A 26,025-nucleotide genomic window follows, 5' to 3' on the forward strand; every position below is an offset into this window, starting at 1 on the left:
GTCAGCGTAGTTTCTATTATATTTTATTCTCACCATCTAAGAGAGGCATGTTCCTCTGTATTTGCATGAGTGAAACATAAAATGGCCTAGAGAGTTCAAGTTAATTTGCTTCTTATAAATTAACTTACAACTGTGTAATGAATAACACGCCAAAACATAAAGTGTAGAATCCTTGAGAGAACATAATCAAGGGATATGTTGATACTACTTTAATCTATGCAGCAAAGTATTAATTTTAATCCCTTCATGAAAAAAACATTTTTGTAGTAAGAACTATTAAAAAGAGGAATTTTGTGCATCAACTAAGTCTCTGATGTTGGTTCTTAGATATTTGAATAAGATCTATTGAACTAAGCTTCTCTCTTGGTAAGTCCTTGGACCCTGTTGAATCAATCGAAGATGAAATTTGGATTGATAGGGACTATGAGCTATGCACATCCTTCCTCTAGTATTATCTGATCTACGAGTGGCTTGGTGTTGGTTGGATAATTGGATCCACACCTAGTGTTGGACTAGTTGATTGCTATTATTATTGTGGATCTTGTTGTTAATTGGGTCTAGGTCCATATCATTTTGTCTCCGGTTGTAGGTCAGGTCCATTTAATGAATAGCATATATTTTATTTTGGTTATCATGAGGGATGCCTTTGCATTTTGGCCAGTTCATATTATTATGTTTTAGCTTTTGTTTTCTGGATGGGGGTTTCAATGTGTGCACTTGTGATTATCATCTTGTTACACTTGTTTTAAGATAATTTAATCGTATTTGACAGGAAAATATGATTTATCTTCCAATGATTTCATGAAAATTTTCTCTGGAGAACGTGCATTGCGTTTCAATATTTATTTGTGTGTTTGAGAATTTAATTAGAAGAAAAAGATTCATCAGAAGTTGGTCACTCATGACTCAGTAAGTTTTATCATATTCTTACATTTTATTGGAACGCAACTGGAGAATAGCAGTCCTTCCATTTGGATCCTTCTTGTGAGTAATAGGTAATACATTTTTGATATCAAATGCCTTTTATGGTATGGCAGATTCACAAGTTAATTTATCAATGGGGATTAGCATGAGAAGTAAAAGAAAAACATTTTAACCCCATCCCAAGAACAGCTTCTATGCAGACATAAACAACCAATAACTTGAATTCTCCCTTCTTCCTCAATAAGATGACACTGTGGGAGCAAGCAATGTCTTACCTTGTGAGAAGCAACACCAACCCTAATGAGAGGTGGCTTAAAAATATGTCAATTTACATTCCAGTTCATGATTGCAGACATGAAGTATTTTATTTATTGGCAGTTTCATTTATGGAACATGTGGAAACGTTTGTTAGAATAGAGTGGTTACATGAAACTAGCATGACGCTTGAATTATCAAGTTAGGTGTTACTGCAATCTGGTTTCCAATTGAGTGATAGGTAATTTAGGAATGACAAGTTTATTGTGAGATTCAAATGCTGACTTGAATGCTTCATTATTATTTTTATAGCGAAAACATGGAGCATTTGAGATGGATGCAGAAACTCTGGCTTCTGTTTGTGAGAAGGAAGTTCTTTGGCGTGCAAACTTTGAAGAATTCGTCCGATGTCTTAGAAATAAGGTTTTTCTTTTTTCCTTTTTTTAAAATTCCTTCCAAAGAAAGGAAATAAACTAATTTAATATTATTAGGCTATCACTCAAATATGTTGGATTTTCTTTGCTGGATTTGTATGACTCTTGAATTGATAGTTTTGATCATGTTCTAGGCACATGATATATCATGCATGCATATGTGGAGATTCTGGAATTTTATGCTGTCATGTCATGTTCCTTTTGAATAGAATTGCATGTCAATGCTAGGCTATTTCTGTGATACATGGCAAATTCATTAGCATAGGCTTTTCTTCCCATTATTTTCCTTAATGTAAACATTACTGTACAGTCAATACTAGGTTGCCTGATCCCTATTCATTATTTAATATGTAAGGTAAAACATTGCATCCTATTGCTGTCTGAATCTATGTTTCATCTCTATCTTGAAGTTCCTCATTTTTCACATGGTATGAGCAATGCAGTGGTATGAGAAGTGGAGTACGTTAGATTTCTGCCATCTTATCTTCTTTATCTCCCTACTTACTAAGTTCTTTAAATTCATCCCCTTATCTCTTCTTTATTCTTTCTTTTTCTTACTTTTGTTTGGGCATTCTTTCCTACATAATTGATAATCCATTGATCTATGATTAGGTGAGACATAAAACTCATCAAGTATAAACATACAAATTAACATCCATATTGGGCAACCTTTAACACTTCCACTCAATTTTAAAAAGCTGATTGTAGGGTCTCTTGTCTGCCAATAAGGCCTTCTTATGTGTTAACTATGTCTATGACTAGGTAAGACTCAAATTCCTCAAGTATACACATACAAATTAAGGTCCATATATCACTATGAAAACAGAGAAAAACATTTAGAAAATACGGTAACAAAAACTAGAAAATACATTTTCAATATCTTACACGTGGCATGATGTGTTAACATGTGTAGCATGTTGGGTGTTGTCACTAGAGATGTAACGCCCCAAAATTTCGAACTTGCGAACCTTTCAGAAAACAGGCAAGAGACTAAAAAAATCTCTTTCCTTCAGAGTTTGTTTATGAAATCAGCGGAAGACTATTCTTTTGTTAAATTCAGAAAGGCACGTTAGCTAAAAGAACCAAAACTCACAAAATTCGGATATCCAAAAGAAAATCCGTGATAAAACCCAAAAACATCCAGGATGCGAGTTAAGAGCAGGAAGAAGAAGTCTTGAAGCCATCTTGCAATCACACCATCGCCTGTAGTGTACCTAATCATCACCTGTACCCATAAAATGGGTTAGTTTCGTGAAAAACTAGTAGGTGCACAAGAGAGACTACAAGAAACTGAATTAAGTACATTTAATTCAGTATGCTAAGCAGTTTAAAGTAGATATGCAGTTAAACAGGTAGCCGTGCAAAACAGGTAAGCAGTTCAAGCAAGTAAATAATGCAACACAGGTAAGCAGTGCAAACAGGTAAGCCGTTCAAGCAAGTAAGCAGTGAAACTGTCAAACACAACATGACGATTCATTTGATCGTAAGCTGTGAACTACTACGCAATAAGCAAGTCTTATGACCCATCAACTAGTGTGAACAGACTTTATGTTTCGATAATTACTGGCCTGCGGGTACGCGCAGCCAAAACCTAGAAACAAATGAGACTAGTTCGGGCATCTGTTATTCTATATATTTTTAATAACCCGAATAGCTAGTTGAGTCCGTTCCTAAGGGGGGACGACTTTCAGTCGAGAGAGAATTCCCCAAAGGTAAGGTAGGCAGTGCCACAGATGCATCCAACTTCTGCAGAAGTTCATAGGACCTACCACCAAGGATTATGTATGGTAGTCCCTTCCCCTACCTCCGATGACTGGGGAGGCCAGATCTTTGTCCGTGGGGTGGTTGTTAACAACATGTCCATTGGAGTTTTGTACCGCTCTGTTCTCTCCCTTGATAGACAACAAGAAGCGAATGAGTGTGTTAGGGGTTGCTTAACTAACGACCCATTCTATGTTGTGGTCTTTCAACCACTCGAGCATCTTGCCTGTGAAGGTGAATCAATCACCACTTTATGTGATTACAGCATTGTGCATTTAGCACTATTCGAGGTCGCACGATCATCTCATCCGATCATCGCAGTACTAGCGTGTAGTGTACGACTACAAGTACTCTAGGATGAAAGGGGGGTTTAGTTCCTCAATAGGAACCTCAACAAAAGTGTTTCACAAAGATATAATGTTTCTCAAACTTTATTTTTGACATTCTTTATCTTTTGAAACAACCAACAACTTGTGCCAACATCTGACATGTGATTTTCTCGAATCTCATCCGCTATCGAGGTATTTACATGCCTCGCATGACTCGATACCGGCCTCGATAGACGGGATATGAGTTTCTCAGCAGAATCCCCATTAAGAAGTTTGATCAAGCCCCAATTCGGGGTTACCCGAGATATGCCGAATAGACGAAGATAACCAGCCAAAACACGTTCTTTCAAATACTTCAATTTGGGCAATCTTTGATGCTTTTGCGCAACTCGCTAAAATCTCAAGTCTACTTTGCAGGACTATGTACTCGAAGAGCCAGGATCCTTGTGAGGTATCCCTCTCCTTAGACGATGATGTATCGCCAAGCTCTCGACTCAACTCTTGTCGCAAGAGAGAGAGAGAGCGGTAAATGCCTTTGCACCCTCCACGAGGATGCCTTTATAGCACGTGAATGAGCGAAAACCTGAGCGTTATCTGCAACAACAAGGCAGTAACAAAACATTTGCAAAAGCAAGAGCCTGGGCGAAAAGCGGGACGACAAAGGAAAGACATGACAGAAGTAAAGGAAAATGATCGCGAAACTGCGTCCTTGAGTTAAATGTGTACTCGTATAATTATATATTTGTATATATATTTATTTTAATCTCCTTTTTAGTTTATTGAACTCAATTCAATTATCCAAGTCCTCTGTGCAATCATCCCCTACCTTGGAGAGTTGCAAGGTTTCTGGCGTCTGCGAGTGTAAACGATTGACAGCTCGGGCTGCGGAGCGCGAGCGGGATCCGTCATACGAGCTGCAAATGTGACGATCTTAGCAAGCTAACACAAAAAATCGAAAGTTAGGGGCACTGCCATCGTTTTGACGTGAAGGAAGCAGAGGCAGGGGCATTGTGCCCTTGCGCACCTGCTATCAACGCAAGAAGAAGGGGCAGGGGCTGCGATCCTATACTGTCCTGCTGTCAGAAAGCTACGAGGAGGCAAGGGGTTGCACCCCTGTCCTCAGAAAGCGTGGACAGGTAGGGCTGCGCCCCTGCCTGACAAAGTAGAAGAGAGGCAGGGGCAAGCCCATGCCTGTCAACAACGAAGGGGAGGCAGGGGGCTTCGCCCCTATCTGTCGAGCATGTAAGGAGGCAAGGGCGAGGCCCCTGCCGGTCGATCAAAAGGGGGAGGCAAGGGGCTTCGCCCCTGCCTGACACTCGAGAAGAGGGAACATGGAGGGGGCTCGACCCCCCCCCCCCCCCTGTCGAAAAAAGGGTAGCAGGGAGGGGCTTAACCCCCTCCCTTGCCGTAATAGGGAGCAGGGAGGGGCTCGACCCCCTCCCCCTACCGTAAAAGAGAGTAGGGAGGAGCTCGGCCCCTCCTGCATACTATGAAGGCAAGGAGCAGGGAGGGGAGCTCGATCCCCCTCCCCTGCCGGGAAAAGAAGCAGGGAGGGGTTGGGCCCCTCCCCTGCTAAAGGTGGTGCAGGGAGGGGGTTCAACCCCTCATTTGACCGCAGGGAGCACAGGGAGGGCTCGGCCCCTCCCCTTGCCAAAAGGGAGACGCAGGGAGGGGGAGCGACCCCTCCCCCGCCAGATACGACATGCAGGGGCTCGACCACTGCCCACCCAATCGAGAAAAAGAGAGGGCGACGATGAGGAGGGGTGCTCGGCACCACCCTCCTGGTAGACCCAGAGAGAGAGGCAAGGGGGGGGAGTCCCCCTGTCGATAAGAGGCATCGACAGGGGGCTCCGCCCCTCTGTCGGTCGACCCAAAGAGAGAGGCAGGGGGGGGGGGGAGTCCCCCTGCCGACGAGAGGCGATGACAGGGGGCTCAGCCTCCCTGTCGGTCGACTCCAAAAGGAAGGCAAGGGGGGTAACCCCCTGCCGACGAGAAGTGACGATAGAGGCTCCCCCCCATGCCCCCCCCCCCCCTGTCGGTCGATCCCAAGAGAAAGGCAGAGGGTAACCCCCTGCCGATGAGAGGCGACAACAGGGGGCTCTGCCCCCCTGTCTGTCGACCCCCTTACGAAGAAGAAGAGAGAAGGAGCGTACATGGAAGTCGACGGCGGCGGCGTCAGAGGGAACAAAGGCAGTCGTTGGCAGCGGCGGGGGTCTCCAGCGAGCCGACGAGAGAGAGAGTCGGGGGAGGCTGAGAGAGCGAGAGACAGAGAAGGTGGTGGCTGGCGGCTTTGGTCGTCGGTGCTCGCTCGGAGGGTGAGAGGCGGTGAGGGAAGAGTGCATAGAGAACGAGAGAGCAGGAGAGGGGGAAGGGGTTTCGTAACCCTTCTCCTGCCTTGCTATCTCTTAAATACAGCGAGAGGCGGTGACCTTGGGTCGGGTCCGGCCCGAATCATTTTTTTTTTGGTTTTTACAAGAGACATGCTAACAAACTACATGTTCCTGTAACATAGCTTTGTGAGAATATGCCTTGTAAAATTAGGTGTTGGCCCAGAGTTACCAGTCGGGGGAGCGGGAAGCGAGGCACTTTAAAAAATTTAGGAAGTGGGAAGCGTGGGATGACTTAGAAGAAAATTACGAACTGTCTCGGAAGCGACCTAGGAAGCGAATCGGAAGCGAGGGGGAAGCGAAAAAAATAAAAAATGAAAAAAATGAAAAAAATGAAAAAAATGAAAAAATGGGGAAGCGTGCTTCCCATAAATGGGAAGCACGTTTCCCATAAAAGGAAAACACGCTTCCCTGCACGTTTCGGAAGCGCGACGTTTTGGGCTTCCGAAACGCACTTCAAGGAAGCGCGCTTCCCTATGCGCTTCCGGTAACTCTGTGTTGGCCCCATTCACCTAGAATCTGGTAAACCAGGATTTTATCGTAACTCAACAGTCCGCATCCTATGAGCTAATTATCCATTAACAATAGACAAGAAAATGCTAAATATTTTGTTTCAACATTTTATTTTGCATCTTCAATATGATAATCTTTTTCCATATTTTTCTTCTTTTCGTTATACATGCTTCTTTGTTATTAACTGCAGCTAACCATGAAAAATTTCTGCATTCAATTTCAGTTTTGTGTTGGAAATGTAAGACGAAGGTTGGATATTGGTGCTAGCACCGTCTTTCAAGCCATCCTGGAGGCAACAAGTCTTTCAGAAGAAAATCTCAAAATTGGGAGGACCGGTAAGATTTAGTAATTTCTTGGAAGGAGATTTTTGCGACTTCCATTACAGCCTTTTAGTGAGCAAGTTATCTTCTGTTTTTCACTTGCTTATCTGTTTCATCTGTGAATGTGTTTGTATGTTTTCTTGGCGTAGAGAAACTTTTTATTGACTTTGTAGAACCAAACTAGTGTCCATTTGATGTTTGCTTTAAGTATTCTTGGATTTGTAGTGGGCGCTTTTTATTTGCAACTTGTAGATCAATTTGTGTTATTAACTATACATGTTGCGTCATGCTGGAAATTTATGATAAAAACAGAAAATTGATTTTGCCTCAAGCATGAAATTTTTGAAGATACTAAACACTTCGTGTTTATTTTTCATAAAATAAATCCAAGTGTAACGAGAATAACCATCAATAAATGAACATAATGACGACTTCCAGAAGAAGAGAAAATGGGTGCTGGTCCTTATACATCAGAATGAATAAACTCAAAATGTCCCAAAGGTCTTATTCTATGAAATAAAGCGAAGTACATGACTTTTAGACAATTGACAACTTGGACAGATACTATCAGACTCATGATATAACTAGACCAAGGAATCAAACTACTAGATACTAATCTGTCGACAAATTGATGATTACAATGAGCAAGGTGATTGTGCCAAACACTTGGCTTATTTGACTCCGACCTACTTAAAAGCCATTAACTCGACATGTCAACTTTAGGCTTCGAAACAGAACCTTCAACTTTGGAGGAAGGATTCTCTTTAAAAACGTACATATTACCCAATCGCTTTCCCTCAACAAACATTTTCTTTGTACGAAGATCCTTGACATAAACAGAGAAGCAAGTAAAAAAAATGTATGAGTTTGTATCATCATCAAGCTTAGAGACGAGCACTAGATTCTTTTTAATATTGGGAACAAGAAAAACACCAGACAAACCAATAGAACTAGATTTGGACAAAGGAATGGACACATTTTCGGTATGGATGATGGAACAGTGGGTACCATCTCAAGTAATAACACTATCTTTACCATTATATGGGATCACTTTTAGAAGATTACATTCATCACTAGTGATATGAGAAGCAGCCCTAGAGTTGACATTACCATGATTCTTGTTCATTTTGCTTTATGTTGAGCCTTGCAAGTTCTGCCAACAACAATTGCTTGTCTACAGGCAACTGCCTTTTGCCATTGCTGTATCCACTAGCCTGAGACACACCTAGATTTTTGTTATTGGTTGCCCCCTTAGTTGTCATGGGTACTAGGCGGAGCCTAGGTGGTGAGCCCCTAAAAAGGCCTAGGCAGGGCCTAGGCGGCCTAGTCGGTACCCAAAATTATAAAAAACATAATAAGAAACGTGTATACAACATAAAATCAATCAATAATAAGCAATAAACAAATAATATGTCATTGAACACTGTAAAACAATTATATTACATAACCTTAACCTGCTAAAAAAAATTCAGGATAAATTAACAATTGAATAAACAAACCATACAACTAACATTGTAAATGAACAATGAACAAAAAATAAAATCATGTATAAAAAAATAACAACAATAGACATAATACAAACAATAGACAAATAATGTCTTCTTCTTCTTCTCAACAATAGACATAATACAAGCAATAGACATAATACAAGCAATAGACAAATAATGTCTTCTTCTCAACAATAGGCATAATACTAGCAATAGACAAATAAATGTCTTCTCTTTCTTTTCCTTCTTATTCTCCTCGAAGAAGAAAACAAATGATATCTCTTCAAAACAAAAAAAAAAACTTCAAAAAAAAAAAATTTAAAAAAAGCCTAGGGGCCCCACCACCCAGACCTGGTCACCTAGGCAGTGGGGCAGCACCTAGGTGCCGCCTTTGACAACTAAGGTTGCCCTCAAATTATATCAAGTCATCCTTCAACTAACAGTTAGCCTTAGCATGACTTGGTTTCTTGCAAATATAACAAGTAGAAATGGGACATCGACATTGATTACCAACTTTGGGAGGAGTGTTTGGTATGGGAAGAATATATCCATTACCACCTGAGAACGATCCTCTTCCTTTTCCACGATACGTATTAGTAAACAAGACTTCTTGAGTATCATTGGAGGAATCACTATTTACAGTAAAACCACTAGGCGTCATCTCATAATGCAATAAATTTTCCCTCAACTGCTCAAATGAAGGCAGCACAAGAAGGCATTGCAGAGTGGTAGAGAGAACATGATACTCAGGGTCGAGGCCATTAAGGGCCTGTTGAACCTGATCCTTTTCTGGCACCTCATAACCCACCATGGCAAGTTGGCATGTGATTGCCTTCATCTTGTTGAGATACTCCATAATTGGCATTGACTCTTTCATGAGGTTTTGAAATTCCTTCTTTAGAAACATAACCTTGGACCTCGATATTCGAAAATATGTTTGGAATAGCTTAATCCAGAGTTCCATCGCGATATAATCATTGGGATTCCAATGAGAACCTCTTGTGACAATATGGAAGTGATATATGCCACCAAAGCCCGGTCTCTCTTCATCTAGGTAATAAAATTTGGATTCTTGACAGGAAGAGAAGCTTTCACAACCCCTTTGTCATATTTTTCTTCTTTCACAATTTATCCTGAATGAGGGATGATGGACCCATCAAGATGCCACAGAGATCTTGACTCCTAATAAAAGGAGTTATCTACCTCTTCCAAGTTAAAAAATTTGAGTTAATTTTTTCATAAACTAGTTGAGGCAAAAAAGGTGGAGGAGATGGTTGGGTATTGGAATCTAAAAATAAAGGAGAATAAAAGGACACGAGAATAGAATAAGAGTGGAAAGAATTATTCTTTAACCATGCCATCAACACAATGAAAATAACACCACCAAATATTGATATTGATCTTTATTTATTATTATTTTTTTTTTGCTTATCACAGATCTATATTATACTTGAAGCAAACACGAGATGCACTATCAAACTTGAACTCCAATATTCAGTTGTCAACCCATATACTTTTATAATGGTATGGGTATGATGTGACATGAATAATAGATTGACAAACAAGAGAGAACCGGCGACAGATCTATGATAGATTTGAATATATAGGGCAGACGTAACAGAACAAATAAGATAAAATTAGATTAAATAAACCCAAACATGACATCGATCAAGGAAACAATATAGCACCAAGAAAACATGATACATTTGGCTTGGGTTTAATATTGATGTTAAAGATGTAATTAAGTGGTCTCCAAGAGAGGATAAATGCAAAAATGCTAAGGGAAAATCACACAAGTCACCAAAGACAAATACAATAGCACAAAGTGCACTCACAGAGTTGAGATCAAAGGAGCGGCTAAGTGCCATGGCTATGTGACACTAGCCAATAACGTGACAGCATTGCATGGGCCCACAACTACAGAGTGCAGGTCCCACATGAAATGCTGTCGTGTGATTGGCTGTGTCAAATAGCCACGACACTTAGCCGCTCTCTGGATCCTCTCTCCACACTCACAAGCCACTAAGGGCAAAAATAAGAGCATAAAAAATAAGATTTTTATTAATAATGAATGCTCAAGAAGAAGCATGCAAGGAAGGTGGTTCAATGCCAAAATATATACAAAATTGAGGGAGGACTAGCCGTTACACTAGTCCTAACGGCTAGTCCAGCTAGTCGGTCGACTAGTCTACTCTAACAGCTAGTTAACTAGTTGTTAGGCTAGTCTATTGACTAGCTATCCAAAAGATTTAAATGCTCTTTTAGGGAAGAACAAATATATAAAAATTAAAAAGAAAGATTACATATATTCCTAAAATATTATATATATATATATATATATATATATATATATATATATATTAACACTTCCCCTCAAACTTACGGTGTAATAACCAAAAGTTTGCTAAGGAGAAAGGAAAAATGAGGTGAAGACAACACTTTAGTAAAAATTTTTAGAAGTTGTTATTTTGAAGACACAAGGCAACTCTATAGTCCCTTTTAGATACTCCTCTCTGACATAGTGATAGTCCATCTTTATGTGCTTTATGCGCTCATGGAAGGTATAAGTGCTTGTTATATAGATGACAATTTTGTTATCGCAATATGATTTTGATGGATTCGAAGTGTTGACTTCCATGTCCTTCAATAATCCCCTTAGTGTAAGACTTGTGTCTTAAAAAAATGTTTTGGATCTAGGTTGGATCCGATCGGATCCAACCCGGATTTGGGTCGCAACCACCCCCTCTCGTAGTCTATTTAACCCCCCCCCCCCGGTTCTTTTTACGAAACCAGCGTCACCCCTGACTCTTTCCCTGAACCACACTGAAGCCCGACACCCCTTGCCGGAGCCTTTGCTCACCTCCGAGCCCCCAACACCTCTCGCCTCTTTGTTTTCCTCTTCCTCTCGCTGGCGCACTCGATCCCGACATCATCTCCCTCGCCGGAGCAGGTACGATCCCCCCTCTCTCAATATCTGTGTCTCCCCCCTCTTCTTCCCTGTCTATCGCCCCAGACTAGACATCTTCGGGAGGGAGGGTGTCGACCACCCTCTCCCTCTTTTCCCCTGTCCGTTGCTGGCAGACCAGACCTCGCCAGGAGGGAGGGTGCCGACCACCCTCTCCTCCCTCTTCTTCTTTATCTGTCGCCGGTAGACCAGAGCCACCACTGCTGGTGGCTCTGGATTGTCAGGAGGGAGGGTGCCGAGCACCCTCTCCTCTCCTCTCTTCACTATTTGCTGCCGGCAGACCAGAGCCACCACTGCTGGTGGCTTTGGCAGCCCACCCCCCCTACTGTTCTTTTCTCATCGGCAACCCAACCAGGAGAGAGAGTGTCAAGCATCCTCTCGTTTCTCCTCTCTGGCTCGTCAGGAAAGAGGGTGCCCAACACCCTCTTCCTTCTCGTTTCCAGTAGCATCCATAGGTTGTTGTTGCTGCTTTGGTGGGACATCCGACACGGGGTGGCTAAGGTCACTCCCCTGTCGCCCCTTTTCCCCCGCACCTGCCCTATTTCCTCACTTACACAGGAACCAAGCCTGGCTCGGTTCGGTTCCAACTGAGCCTGTCTCGACTGTAGCTTGGTTAGGCTGTGGGCTGGCCACAACCTACGACAATAGCCAGCCACACATGGTAGCGTGCGCTAGCTGCTCCTACCAGGCTAGCGGGGCTGTCAGCTCCCCCCCCCCCCTCTTTCTCGGTCTTGTCACGAAGTTGGGACCAAGTCGGGCTCGACTTGACCATCGATCCCACCTCTTGTCCCATTGCCGTACCCGAGCAACAACAAGCACTGCTGCTGCCGTCTTGAGTCAAGCCATATTGGATTAGCCTGATTTGATCCTGCTCACTCGAGCCAGCTCGGGTGTGCTAAGTTTGACTTGGTTCCTCCAAGCCCTGCTCAATTCGGTTCGTTCGAACTGGGTTCAAGTTCGATCGCTGCCGTTTTTGTTAAAATCTAAGAACTTAACACAGTACAATAAAAAACATTTGCAGTGTACCACTTCGACGCAATGGACAAGACGCGCCTTAAAGAACCTACACTTGGAATCGTCATAGATTTGGACCATCTCCGAGGTAGGAAAAAGTTGCATATGAGAACAAATAACGAAATACTTCTAACTTATACGTGTATATATATATATATATATATATATATATGCTTTTAACTAAAGGATGCAGTTTTGCGTATTTTTGTCCATTTAAATTATGTCATTTACTTTGCCGCTGCACTGTAATGTGCACATGCTCCTGCTTACGCAATTTATTTAGCCGATGTACGATTTTGTACATCGTGCATCGCTTACGTAGTTTATTTAGTCAATGTATGGTTTCCTACGCTGTACATTGCTTACACAATTTATTTAGTTGATATACGGTTTCATATATCGTGCATCACTTACATTTTTTATTTAGCTCGATGTGTGGTTTCACACATCGGGCCTTGCTTTTATGTCATTTACTTTGCCACCGCGTTTTAATGTGCACAAGCTTATGCCTTAGTATATATGTATTCTATATACATATATAACTTTATAAAATATGCAATTTTGCGTACTTCTGCCTACTTTGGATTACACGTGCATGTATTTAAAGACACAGATTTGCGCATCCTCACCGAGTCTCTATTTTTAAAAGGATTTCAGATGCAAGATTTCAAGCTCGTATTGTTCGCTATCTCGAAAACCAAAACAAGTATTTGGCATTTTCATATTTGTAACTGAGATTTTCCCCTCAAACCTGCATAACAGAAAGGCTTCGACTATGTAGCCCTAGGTGGTACGTACGTTCAGTCCTCTTTTTTCGGTATCCAAAATTACTTGGATATTCTTCGGTCTAAAGCACGGAACATTGAAATTTCTAAATAAATGCTGGGGTTTCTTTCTGAGAAACTGATATCTTTCTCATCTTAGTGGTACTATAAGACATGCATGGCATGTTAGTACTACGATGATTGTTTTGAAGGTTTATAGTAACCTCGTAGTGTGAAAATGCACGATGATTTAAAAGAAAATCACATAAATGGTGATGATCGCCTTCACAAATAAGATGCTCAAATTGGTTTAAAAGATCAGAGCATATAGAATGGGTCATCAGTTAAAATAAAACCTGACATATCCATTTGTCTCTTTGGTTCAGTCAAGAGAGAGAATGGGATGATACAAAAACTCCGATGGACAAGTTGTTAACAACTACGCTCCTCGAGTAGCAATGACTCGGTGTCCCCAACCATCAGAGTTAGGAGACTGAGCTACCAAAAATTATCCTGTGGTAGATCTCATTGGCTTCTACAGAAGTTCAGATGCATCCATTGCCATTTATGCTTCTGGGGAATTCTCTCTCGGTCACAAGCCGTCTCCTTAGGAGCGGACTCAGCTAGTTGTTCGAGGTATCAAAATACATAGAATAACAAACCCCTGGGCCGTCTCAGTTGTTTCTGTAATGAAGTGGATTTAATCCGATACACATGCATGAACAGGTAAGAACACACTTTCAATCAAGTGGAATGCTTGATTGAATCACCGAACTACCCATACAAGGGTCTAGCAAAATTAATATTGCATATAATCTCTCAAGAGAGTGATACAAAAATACAAGGCCAATTTATAGAACAAGAGAGGACTGTTGGGGGCAGCCCAATGTGATTGTTGGGTGCTCCCAACAGTCAGAATTCCAACGGTCAGAATTCTGATTGTTGGGAGCAGCTCCAACAGTCATATTGGAGCTGCTCCCAATGACTCAAAAAGTAACTTTAAAAAAAAAAGAATGAAAGAAAATAAAAAGGGGATAAAAAAGGGTTGTCGGCCCCTATTGGGCTGACACATGTTACATTGAAAGTACCAAAATACCCTTGATGAGTATTTTGGTTTACAGTATATGTATACATATATACATATGCATATCAAAACAACATAATTTAACACCCCCCCTTAAACTCATGGTACAACCACAAAGAGTTTGCCAAGTAGGAAGTGGAATCTGGGAGATGGTAGCGCTTTGGTGAAGAAGTCTGCGAGTTGGAATTGTGATGGAACATAAGGTAGTGTGATAATCTTTCGCAGGAACTCTTCATGAACGTAGTGACAATCCATCTCAATGTGTTTCGTTCTTTCATGAAATGTATGATTGCTTGCAATGTAAACAACGCTCTTGTTGTCACAAAATAATTTTAAAGGTTCTGCATTATAAACCCCCAAATCTTTGAGAAGTTGTCTAAGCCAAACTAACTCCGACGTAGTGGTTGCCATGGCCCTATACTCAGCTTCAGTCGAGGAGAGCAACACCTTTTGTTGTTTTTTGCATCGCCATGAGATTAGAGAATCACCTACAAAAACACAGACTAGTGGTTGAGCGTCTATCATTGACATCCCTCTCCAATCAGAGTCAGAATATGCAATGACTTCTACTGAGGAAGCGGATGATAAAAACAAGCCAAGGTTAATAAATTTTTAATATATCTAACAATTCTCATTACAGCATTCATATGTACTGTAGTGGGAGTATGCTGAAATTGACTAGCAGAATGAATATCATGAGATATATCAGGATGGGTAATGGAAATATAAGACAAAACCCCAATCATTTGTCTGTAAGGCGTTGGATCTTGCAAGGGCTCTCCATCATCTATCTTCATTTTGACATTTATGACTTTCAGAGTATCAACCAATTTTTCATTCGAGAGTCCTGATCTTTCAATGATCTCCGCTGCATATTTGGTTTCTGACAAAAAGTAACCACGATTTGAGTAAGCAACTTCTATTCCAAGAAAATATCGTAAAAACCCAAGATCTGTCATATCAAAGTTGGCTTTAAGCACATCTTTGATATGATTAACTCCCTGCTTATCATTTCCAGTGATTATCATATCGTCTACGCACAGTAGTAGAATCACCTTTCCTACATTAGAAGACTTAACAAACAATGAAATATTAGTAAAACAAGATTTAAAATGAAGTTGTGTCATCACATCACTGAACCTATCATACCAAGCCTTTGGAGCTTGCTTTAGACCATACAAGGCCTTACGTAATCGGAGAGTTTTTCCATGTGCTAAAGACAAACCAGGAGGAGGATCCATGTATACTTCTTCATCTAATTTGCCATTTAAAAAAACATTCTTAACGTCTATTTGAAATATGGGTCATTTCTTAATTGATGCTATAGCAATGAGAGTTCTAACAATAGTCATGCGAGCAACTGGGGCAAATGTCTCATCATAGTCAATCCCATATTCTTGACTATATCCCTTGGCTACTAACCTTGCCTTATATCTTTCTAATGTTCCGTCGTACTTGGTTTTTACCTTGTAAACCCATCGGCATCCTATAGGTTTTCTTCCTTTGGGTAATGTTTGGATCTCCCAAGTTTTTGCCTTTTCTAATGCTTCCAACTCGTCATTCATGACCTTAATCCATTCATGCCAGTGTTTAGCTTCATGATATGATTGAGGTTCAGAATACGAGTGAATGTTCATTAGGCAAGATCTAAACTTAGGTTCAAAGGAATCATATGATACAAATCTACTAGGAGCTTTAGAAATTCTTATGGATTTTTTAAGGTTGAAAGAATCTTCTTTTTGGCATTGGGAGTATCTTTCTAAAGCACTTTGTGGGTGATCTTCAGTACGCTGAGCATAGGTTTGTAAATTATCGTGAGGTGGGTCCACATTGTCAAGACTCCTACTCATATTCTCATTTGCCTCATAAATGTTTTGACTCTCATGAATACATTCACTCTTGTCATTGACTAGGTCAAATAAGAACGAATAATCACAACTCTCTTGGATATTATCTTTGGTAAACCCGCTTTCATTTTCAAGAACCGTAACATTTTTAGAAACATATAATTTGTTTCTTTCAATGTCATAACATCTATATCCTTTTTGGTTTTTGGCATAGCCCTAAAACACACAAGGGATGAATTTTAGAGAAAGTTTATCATTTTTGTTGTTAAGAACAAAGCATTTGCTCTCGAAAACCTTCAATCTTTTATAATCGGGAGACATTTTACAAAGTTTTTCAATAAGAGAAATATTTTCAATATTTTTTGAAGGCATTCTATTTATCAAGTAGACTACCGTAAGGACAGCTTCAGCCCAAAAATTTTTTGAAACATTTCTAGATACTAGAAGAGTTTTGTCTATGCTTTCTTTCGGCAAGACCATTTTGTTGAGGGGTATAAGGACATGATTTTTGATGAACAATCCCATTTGTGTCAAGATAATTTTTAAATTCTTTTGACACAAATTCTTTCCCAGAATCAGTTCTAAAAATTTAGATATTGGTTTTAAATTGATTTTGTATATAACTATGAATTTTTTTAAAATAATCAAATACTTCTGATTTGTGTTTTAAAAAGAATATCCAAGAGTGTCTGCTAAAATCGTCCACAAACACAACATAGTAAGAAACACCTCCTTTGGATATGACTGGTGCAGGTCCCCGTACATCCGAATACACAAGTTCAAATGGATTCTTAGTTATAAGATGTCTTGTTCCAAAAGGTAAAGACTTCATTTTGCCAAGAATGCAATCTTCACATACAAAATTTTCCCTTTTACAATTTGAAAGAAATGAAAATAATTGTAATTTGGTCACACTAGGATGTCTTAGTCTTTTGTGCCAAATTCCTACATCTTTCTTTTCCACAAAATTACAAAAAGATTGTTTTGACAATTCAAGATTGTCCATAACATAGAGATCTCCTCTTCTATGGCCTTGCCCAATCGGCTTCCCGGACTGGAGATCCTGTATTAGGCAATCATTAGATGAGAAAACAATTTTGCAACCATAGTCCACAATTTGAGAAGCTGATAAGAGGTTTAAATTTAATTTTGGTACTACTCTAATATTTGGTATGTGAAATATAAGTGTTTTTTGATAAATGCCAAAACTTTTGATTTTTAAAGAGGTGCCATCGGCAGTAGAAACACAAGAATCATTTGAGTTAAACTTGCATTAAGATAATATAGACTCATTAGGGGTCATATGAAATGAAACACCGGAATCTAAGATCCAAGAAGTCTTACCATGGTTGTCACTTGTCAATATGGCCTCTCCCGAATAAGAGGGAGATTGAGCTTTAAACATAGGTTGCAATGCTTCCATCAATTAAGCCAAGGATAGCGAACCGATGCATTTAGAGTCGTCTACTTCACTCCTTTCCACTCTTTTGTCTTCTTTATAATCCTCCTTCTTTCTTTTGGGACAAAAAGGTTTGATGTGTCCCGGTTCATAACAATGATAGCAAATAATTTTTTCACCTTTTTTTGACTCATGATCACCCCTCTTTTCATAGTTGCTGGGGTTTCTTCCATTATCATTTCTTACAAAATGAGGTGGTTTATAACTCTTCGTATGGTTTTCGGGCTTTGACATAACAAGTACAGATTCTTCATCCTTAAAAGTGGATGGCCTTTTCAACCAATTCTCTTCCATAGTTAATTCTTCAAGTGTCTCAACTATGGAAGGGACCCCTCCTCTATGAAGAAGAGCGGACTTAGTTCCTTCAAATTCGGGCCTAAGCTCATTTATGAATTGATAAAAATGCTCTGCTTTGATTTGATTTTCACGGAGATCAACATCTTGTGGGCAATGCCACTTTGGCTCAAGAAGAGCCAATTCATCCCAAAGGAGAGAGAGAACATTGTAGTACTCTCTTATACTCATCTCTCCTTTAATCATGGTTCTTACTTTATTTTGGACATTACATATATGCGCAATATCCTTAAGACTATACATGTCTTTAAGGTATTTCCAAGCATCACTAGCGAAGTCAAACTTCGCCAAACTAGAACATTTGTGAATGTCCACACTATTGATGATCCATCCAATAATTTTGGAGTGACCCATCCTCCATTATTTCCATTTTTTCTCATATTCGGAAACCATTTCCTCTCCTTGAAGCACAATTTCTTTTCCATTCTCTAACTTTGTAAGGATGAGTTTAGGCTCCTTGTTGGTGCCGTCTACTAACCCCCAAAGCCCTTTTTCCCATATCTTGTGTTTAACTATGGATGCTCACATCACATAGTTGGTGTCATTTAGGCATATGGGAACAGAGACAATCACTTCCCTTTCATTCTCCATATACAACAAGCGAGAATAAAAAAACAAGAGAAGATGGGGAAGAGTGGAAGAGAGAAGAAGAAAGTGATACAAGGCCTTTTTGGAGATGGTCCGCTTCTCGATATGACTCTCGAAATTTTCCCAATTCCAAGATCCTCCTTTAGATCACAACCTTCTTTCTAACAAGCGTCTTTTGGAACACCAAAGCTCTGATACCATGTAATGAAGTGGATTGAATCCGATACACATGTAAGAACACACTTTCAATCAAGTGGAATGCTTGATTGAATCACCGAACCACCCACACAAGGGTCTAGCAAAATTAATATTGCATATAATCTCTCAAAAGAGTGATACAAAAATACAAGGCCTTCAAGGCCAATTTATAGAACAAGAGGGGGGGCTGTTGGGGCAACCCAATGTGACTGTTGGGTTGCTCCCAACAATCAGAATTCCAAATGTCAAAATTCTGATTGTTGGGAGCAGCTCCAACAGTCATATTGGAGTTGCTCCCAATGACCCAAAAAGTAACTTTAAAAAATACAAAAAAGAATGAAAGAAAATAAAAAAGGGGATAAAAAAGGGTTGTCAGCCCCTATTGGGCTGACGCCTATTATAGTGAAAGTACTGAAACACCCTTGATGGGTATTTCGGTTTACAGTATATGTATATGTATATGTATACATATATACATATGCATATCAAAACAACATAATTTAACAGTTTCTACGTTTTTTCTATGCGTACCCTCAAGACAGTTAATTATCGAAATAAGATTATCATGCTCATTTTACTTATTCTGAATTGCACATCACGAAAGAAACAATGAATATGTTAGTCTTGTTCTGAATTTTGATATCTATGCACCTATCAGATTTTTATAAGTTTGACCGTTTTATGAGGTACAAGTGTTAATTAGGTTGGTATGATAGATGATGGCGTGATGACGTGATGATATCAAGATCCCACTCTTTCTCTGATGTTTCACTCCTGAGTACGTTTTGAATTTTTGCATAAGGGTTTCTTTTGAAATTCCTGTTTTGTATAAATTTTAATTATCAAAAACCTATAGTTTTGAATCTGTGGTTTTAATGCTTATATGGAGATACAAATCTATTGTGTAAAGGAAAGTTCGCCTGTAATGTGCCCAAGGTTCGTTGACTTGTTATTTCAAACACCATTTTTCGTTGAACTACCATTTTAAACTCTGAAAAATGATTGAGTGAAAGCTATTTAAAGTTTTTCCAAAAGGTTTACAAGTTCAGGATTTTGGGGCATTACACTTAGCCACACAATTTTAGTAGTTGTTGCCTTGAAACCTATGTCACAGGGATTCGGCTAGCAGGGTGCCGCACCCGCGTCGACGCGGGTGCGGCACCGGGTGCGGTCAACCCGATCTTGGGTGCGTTGACCGCACCCAAGATCATTTAGGTCCATTTTTTTGGATTTTTTTTTTAAAAATTTGCCCAAATGGGCTGCCAATTTTTTTTAAAAAGAAATTATGCTGACAGCTGCGAAATTTGAAAAAACCTGCGTGTTCCCCCGACCTCCTTTATATATATATATTTTACATTTTTGCCCCTGCCGCACCCCTGCACCCGGGTTTTTTGGAAGTGCCGAATCCCCGCACCCGCACCCATGTGACACAACTTGAAACAATATTTAGCTTCCGTTGATGATAATGAGACTTGTTGCTTCTTGGACCTATATGAAATGAGGGAATCCCCTCAAAACACACAATACCTAGTAGTTGAGATTCTATAATTAGGATTCTCTCCCCAATTAAAATTAGTATATATAATTAAATCTAAAGAAGAAACCTGAAAATGGCTAGCATAGTTGAAATGATCCTCGACTATCAGAAGAGGGGGCTGTTGGGGCAGCCCAATGTGACTGTTGGGCTGCTCCCAACAGTCAGAATTCCAACGGTCAAAATTCTGACTGTTGGGAGCAGCTCCAACAGTCATATTGGAGTTGCTCCCAATGACCCAAAAAGTAACTTTAAAAAATACAAAAAAGAATGAAAGAAAATAAAAAGTGGATAAAAAAGGGTTGTCAGCCCCTATTGGGCTGACGCCTATTACAGTGAAAGTACCGAAACACCCTTGATGGGTATTTCGGTTTACAGTATATGTATATGTATACATATATACATATGCATATCAAAACAACATAATTTAACAGTTTCTACGTTTTTTCTGTGCGTACCCTCAGGACAGTTAATTATCGAAATAAGATTATCATGCTCATTTTACTTATTCTGAATTTGTAAAACCCGAAAATTTTATAAAATTTTGCAAATTGGGCCTGGATCCAAATTTCAGATCCAGAACCCATAAAGGGGTTTTCCGCATACATTTACCTCGTAAATTTGATATATACGTATAAGTACAATAATTTTTAATTTATTTAATAATTCGGAGAATAATCATTCAATAGGGATGCGTAGATGGGTATGGGATCCATATACATATGTATATATTTATATATATCTAAATATATATATATATGTGTGTATACTCATAAATAAATAATATTAATATTATTAATAAAATAGAAATATACATATATATATATATATATATGTATATATATATATATATAGCAAACTCGAGGATCCACAGTTGGATCCACTTGGATCCAACTTGCGGATCCATATTGTTGGGTGTTAAAATTTTATGAAATGCAAATTAAATAAAATTTTAAATTTTAAAACTTATCCGAGGATCCACAGTTGGATCCATTTGGATCCAACTTGTGGATCCATACAGATTGGAGTCGGGTCACGGGTCTCGGGTCCGGACCCGAGCCCCACCCGTGACCCTGTAGCAGCCCTTTTAAAGAAAGTAAAGGGGCAACCCTATAAGGGTTGCCCGATAGGTTTTAAACAGAAGCAGAAAGGGGCAAGAAGGGGGGGGGTTACGCAGGCGTAACCGAAACCCCACCCATCTCGGCAAGAAGGGGGGGGTTTCAGCGATAAAAGGGAGGCGGAAGAGGGGGTCTCACCCTCTTCCCTCGTCTCCCTCGTTTCTCTCTTCCCCCGTCTCTTTTTCTCTCTCTCTCTCTCTCTCGTGTGGGCGAGCATTGGGGAGGTGGAAGATCGCCGGAAGGCTGCAGCCACCGCAGGCCACGACAGCCCCTTTTGTTGTCTCTTCCCTTGCGTGCGACCATCACGACACCGGAGCAGTCGAGGCCGGTGGAATAGCTCGCCTCCTCACGTCAGCCGCAACCCCCAAAACATCGGATTGTAAAGGTACGGGTTTTTCTTTTGGGTTAAGTGAGGAAAACGAACATGGATTCGATTTCCATGGAGTATTTTAGTGTAGAACCATGTGGGTGAGTAAATCTAAGCATTTACTCTACAATCCGTGGATGAAATCCATGTGTTTCATGGTCTTTTTATTTGGTTATTTGAAACATTGTAGGTATGGATGCATTCTTGTAGTAAAACAAAACTTTTATCTATGAAAAATATGGATTGTCATGTGTGTGGGTGTGTGTGTAGATGACAGGTCCAGCAGCCCTGAAAAATTAGCCTATGTTGATTGTTGCTAAATCAGTCGGTAGGTATTTACAAATTGATATGTCACACGGTCTGGTGTATGTGGGTAGTTATGTTTGGGTGAAACTGCCACAGTCTTGAATCATGGTAAAAGAAAGGTAAAACTGTGTGGTGCTCTTGTTAAGAAACGTAGAATTTTTGTTGGAGGCATAAACAGAACCCCACGAAATCCAGATTTGATGGCCTGTACAGTTGCTGCTGATATGGTGGACAGCATGTTAAAAGATTTAGGTGGTTAAATTAGTGAACGAACTCAGACCTATTTACATGTGCAGATTTCCTTTTTAGCATATTTAAGTATAAAAGACCTTGAATTCTTTGGGTTTAGCATGTTGGACATGGATTTAAAGAATCCCTTATGTAGTTTCTGTATCTGTACCGATTTAAAGTTCTCTTACTAAATCTGTTTATGGTACATGTCCAGCTGAGCACAAGAGTCGGTGTGAACCGAGCTCTTGTTGGGTATGTCGGAACCAAGGGTACGACTGAAATTCAAAGGAAAATGGGTTTGGATTTCGGGTTGGTCTGTGGAAGGGGGCTCCTGAATGAGTCTACTGCCCTGTCCTCAATCCTGTTTTACATTAGGATGGGTAGATCACAAGCAGTGTATATATATATATCTATATATATTCAGGATTTCAATTAATGTCGTATGAAGATTTTGGTTATCTGATTTCTCTAGTGATCTGATTATTCATAAGTTGCCTATGTTTCTATACATGCAATGATTTAGTTTATGTTTAATATACAAATTTAGTTACGTGTTGATTATGTGGTTAATTTGGTTTCAATATATTGGCTGGGTCATTGCTTCTCAAATAAGACTACATTATACCTGTGTTAGTCCAGCTTTGCATGGTTATAAAATTTGTATATACTCATGTGTAAGTGGTCAATTGCTTGTTTGCTTAGTAGTATGATTGATCTATGTCATGCATTCTGTCATACCTATTTACAAGGTGATTAAGAGGCATATGGACGTGTAAAGATTGTTAGGCATACACCCATGTAATCTGTATGACACAAACATCATGGATGTTCTCATAATTTAGCTAAACATGTAATCGTACATGCTGTTTTCCATGGCTTAAACTAAATATTATAGGCTGAGTTAAATTAGCTTGTGTAAGGTTCAATTCTTCTTGAAATTTTCATATTTATGTTTACCTAATATTCAGACCTATGGGTGTAAGAGCATGATATGTTTTGTTTTTCTGCATTGCACACATTAAGCCAAAATCAAAGTATTTGCTGCAAAGCTACATCTTATGCATATTGTACACTAACTTGATGTATTGACACGTGCACCACCACTTGAAGGTTCACATGCTGATTTAAGTGTGTAATTTCATCAAAGTGTATATGTGACATGAACATGTATGTTAAAGCATACATTGACAGGCTAAATAAAATCATACATGGGATATGAGCATGTGTATGGAATGAAAGCATGAAATTTAAATTGAAATTGTGAACTCATGCATATGTATATGTATGTTATTGTTTCATGTACACCTTTAAATTGTCCTAAATGAATGCGCATTGAAAAACATGTGAAAAGAATGCATAAGTGGCATACTCTTTATGATTTTTGCTTATGCATGTGGTAATGATCAAATTGGATCATTTGTGGCTGGATGAGCCGCGAGGACTAGTTGTTCTCCGTTTTAATTGTTTTTGATGCATTGCAACAAATCAAATGTGATATTGTTGTTTTACCACACTGTTCTATGTTGTCACGGGCTGTGGTCCCGTGAAAAGCTTAGCATGCTGATGTGCAAGCTTATGTTATTAGTTCTGCAGGTAAATTTGCAAATGTAGAAGAAATTGATTAATAACCAAATAAAATTAAATAAAGAACAGTGTAATTCACTTTCTCCTTGACGTCCCTGCTTTAGCGTGGGAATCTTGGATATTGCGGTTTAGGAGAAACCGTGAGGATACAAAAACTCCGTGTGCGTTTTGTTGCCCCTGAACCCGATATTGAGGTTCTTCTCCTGGCCACGCTTTTAGGGAGAATCCGCCACTTTACCCGGGAGTGGTGTGTTAGTCACAGCTGCGAGTTTGTTTTGGTATACCAAGAAAGTGGCGCCAGTGGATGCTGTTTTCCCTGGTGTCCCCGACTTTAGATGTTGTTTTCCAAGGTTCCGATGGATGGTGCTGTTTCCTGATATCGGTCGAGGGCTAAGTTTGGAACCCGGTAAGAAAATACAAATTGTGTGTGAAGCTATCCCGGGAACCCTACTTGACCTCGGGGATTGTATCCGTTTGGTGTATCCGCGGGCAATGATAAATTAAAAAGAGGAACTTAAGGATTGTGTGCATTTAATATGACATGCATATGGAAAGAGAAAAACTTAAATGGAAGATAATAAATGGTTCATGCATTGTACATAAATCATGCATATTCTTGCTCTGCATTAGTTCATGCATGTTTACCTGTTCACTTAGTTGTTTATGTTGATCATTGTATGATGTTGATCTATTTTACATTTAATTGCCTTATTGATTAAGTTGTGATCAATGTTGCATATTTCGTGTTCCCTCCTGTTAAATGTTTAATTGTGCATGAATGGTTAATTGACTTAGTAATTGATTATAATCGTATTCCTCAAAATATTACATGGATCTTATTTATGCTCTTTTTCTTATTTGATTCATTAGGGAAACCTGTACGCAGAATTCTTCGGATTTCTGACCCTCTTATTTTATTGGTTTTTCCCAGGCACAAGTAATCAGTGAAGTCGACTAGCTTCTGAGAGATACGAGGGTCACATTTGTTTCAGACGGCTTCACTTACGGACAGAGTGGCTCTACTGTTATTTTCTTTTAGTTCTTCTGATTTCCTGCAATTTGATATTTCACTTTTGACATGGAACATATTACTCTTATTGATTCATTAATAAAAGAGTTCAGTGGATTAGTTATGATTGATAAATGTAAGTTGCTTTGTGGTGTGTGGTTATCCAACTGAAATTGGAACTGTAGGGACCCCAGGTCTCTGGGAAGTGTTCCGCGACTCTTAGAAAAAAAAAATATTCCGCATTTTTCAAAGGTAGGAGTTGGGGTCGTTACAGAATTGGACATCACGAAAGGAACAATGAATATGTTAGTCTTGTTCTGAATTTTGATATCTATGCACCTACCAGATTTTTATAAGTTTGACCGTTTTATGAGGTACAAGTGATAATTATGTTGGTATGATAGATGATGGCGTGATGACGTGATGATATCAAGATCCCACTCTTTCTCTGATGTTTCACTCCTGAGTACGTTTTGAATTTTTGCATAAGGGTTTCTTTTGAAATTCCTGTTTTGTATAGATTTTAATTATCAAAAACCTAGTTTTGAATCTGTGGTTTTAATGCTTATATGGAGATACAAATCTATTGTGTAAAGGAAAGTTCGCCTGTAATGCGCCCAAGGTTCGTTGACTTGTTATTTCAAACACCATTTTTCGTTGAACTACCATTTTAAACTCTGAAAAATGATTGAGTGCAAAGCTATTTAAATTTTTACCAAAAGGTTTAAAAGTTCAGGATTTTAGGGCATTACACTTAGCCACACAATTTTAGTAGTTGTTGCCTTGAAACAATATTTAGCTTCCATTGATGATAATGAGACTTTTTGCTTCTTGGACCTATATGAAATGAGGGAATCCCCTCAAAACACACAATACCTAGTAGTTGAGATTCTATAATTATGATTCTCTCCCCAATTAAAATCAGTATAAATAATTAAATCTAAAGAAGAAACCTGAAAATGGCTAGCATAGTTGAAATGATCCTCGACTATCAGATGGTCCGTCAGGGTTCAACTCCCCTGGGTGCTTCCCCCTTTCATAAGCCGAAGCCCAACATAGGCCCCGGGGTTGAGGGTGCTAACCTTGACATTATACGCCGCCAAGATGGCGACATTTTCTCGAATCCAAAACGAGGTTATCCTTGGTAAAATATGAAAAAAGAGCAAATCTAAAGAAGAAGAAGTTAAGAAGAG

General features: G+C 39.5%; 1 protein-coding gene across 2 annotated transcripts in view; it reads left to right on the forward strand.

The window, feature by feature from the left end:
• Positions 1 to 26,025, forward strand: part of LOC149820140 (RNA polymerase III subunit RPC82 family protein) — a 94,061-nt gene that overhangs the window by 31,820 nt on the left and 36,216 nt on the right. Inside the window, exons 8-9 of one of the 2 annotated variants that reach the window (XM_089982625.1) lie at positions 1,492 to 1,602; positions 6,827 to 6,938. In XM_089982625.1, the coding sequence (XP_089838751.1) occupies positions 1,492 to 1,602; positions 6,827 to 6,938 (223 nt within the window). The remainder of the gene's footprint in view (positions 1 to 1,491; positions 1,603 to 6,826; positions 6,939 to 26,025) is intronic. The other variant, XM_089982626.1, reaches the window with a different exon arrangement.

Source organism: Nuphar pumila, chromosome 12 (genome assembly GCF_984573655.1).
Source record: "Nuphar pumila chromosome 12, dmNupPumi1.hap1.1, whole genome shotgun sequence".
NCBI lineage: Eukaryota > Viridiplantae > Streptophyta > Magnoliopsida > Nymphaeales > Nymphaeaceae > Nuphar > Nuphar pumila.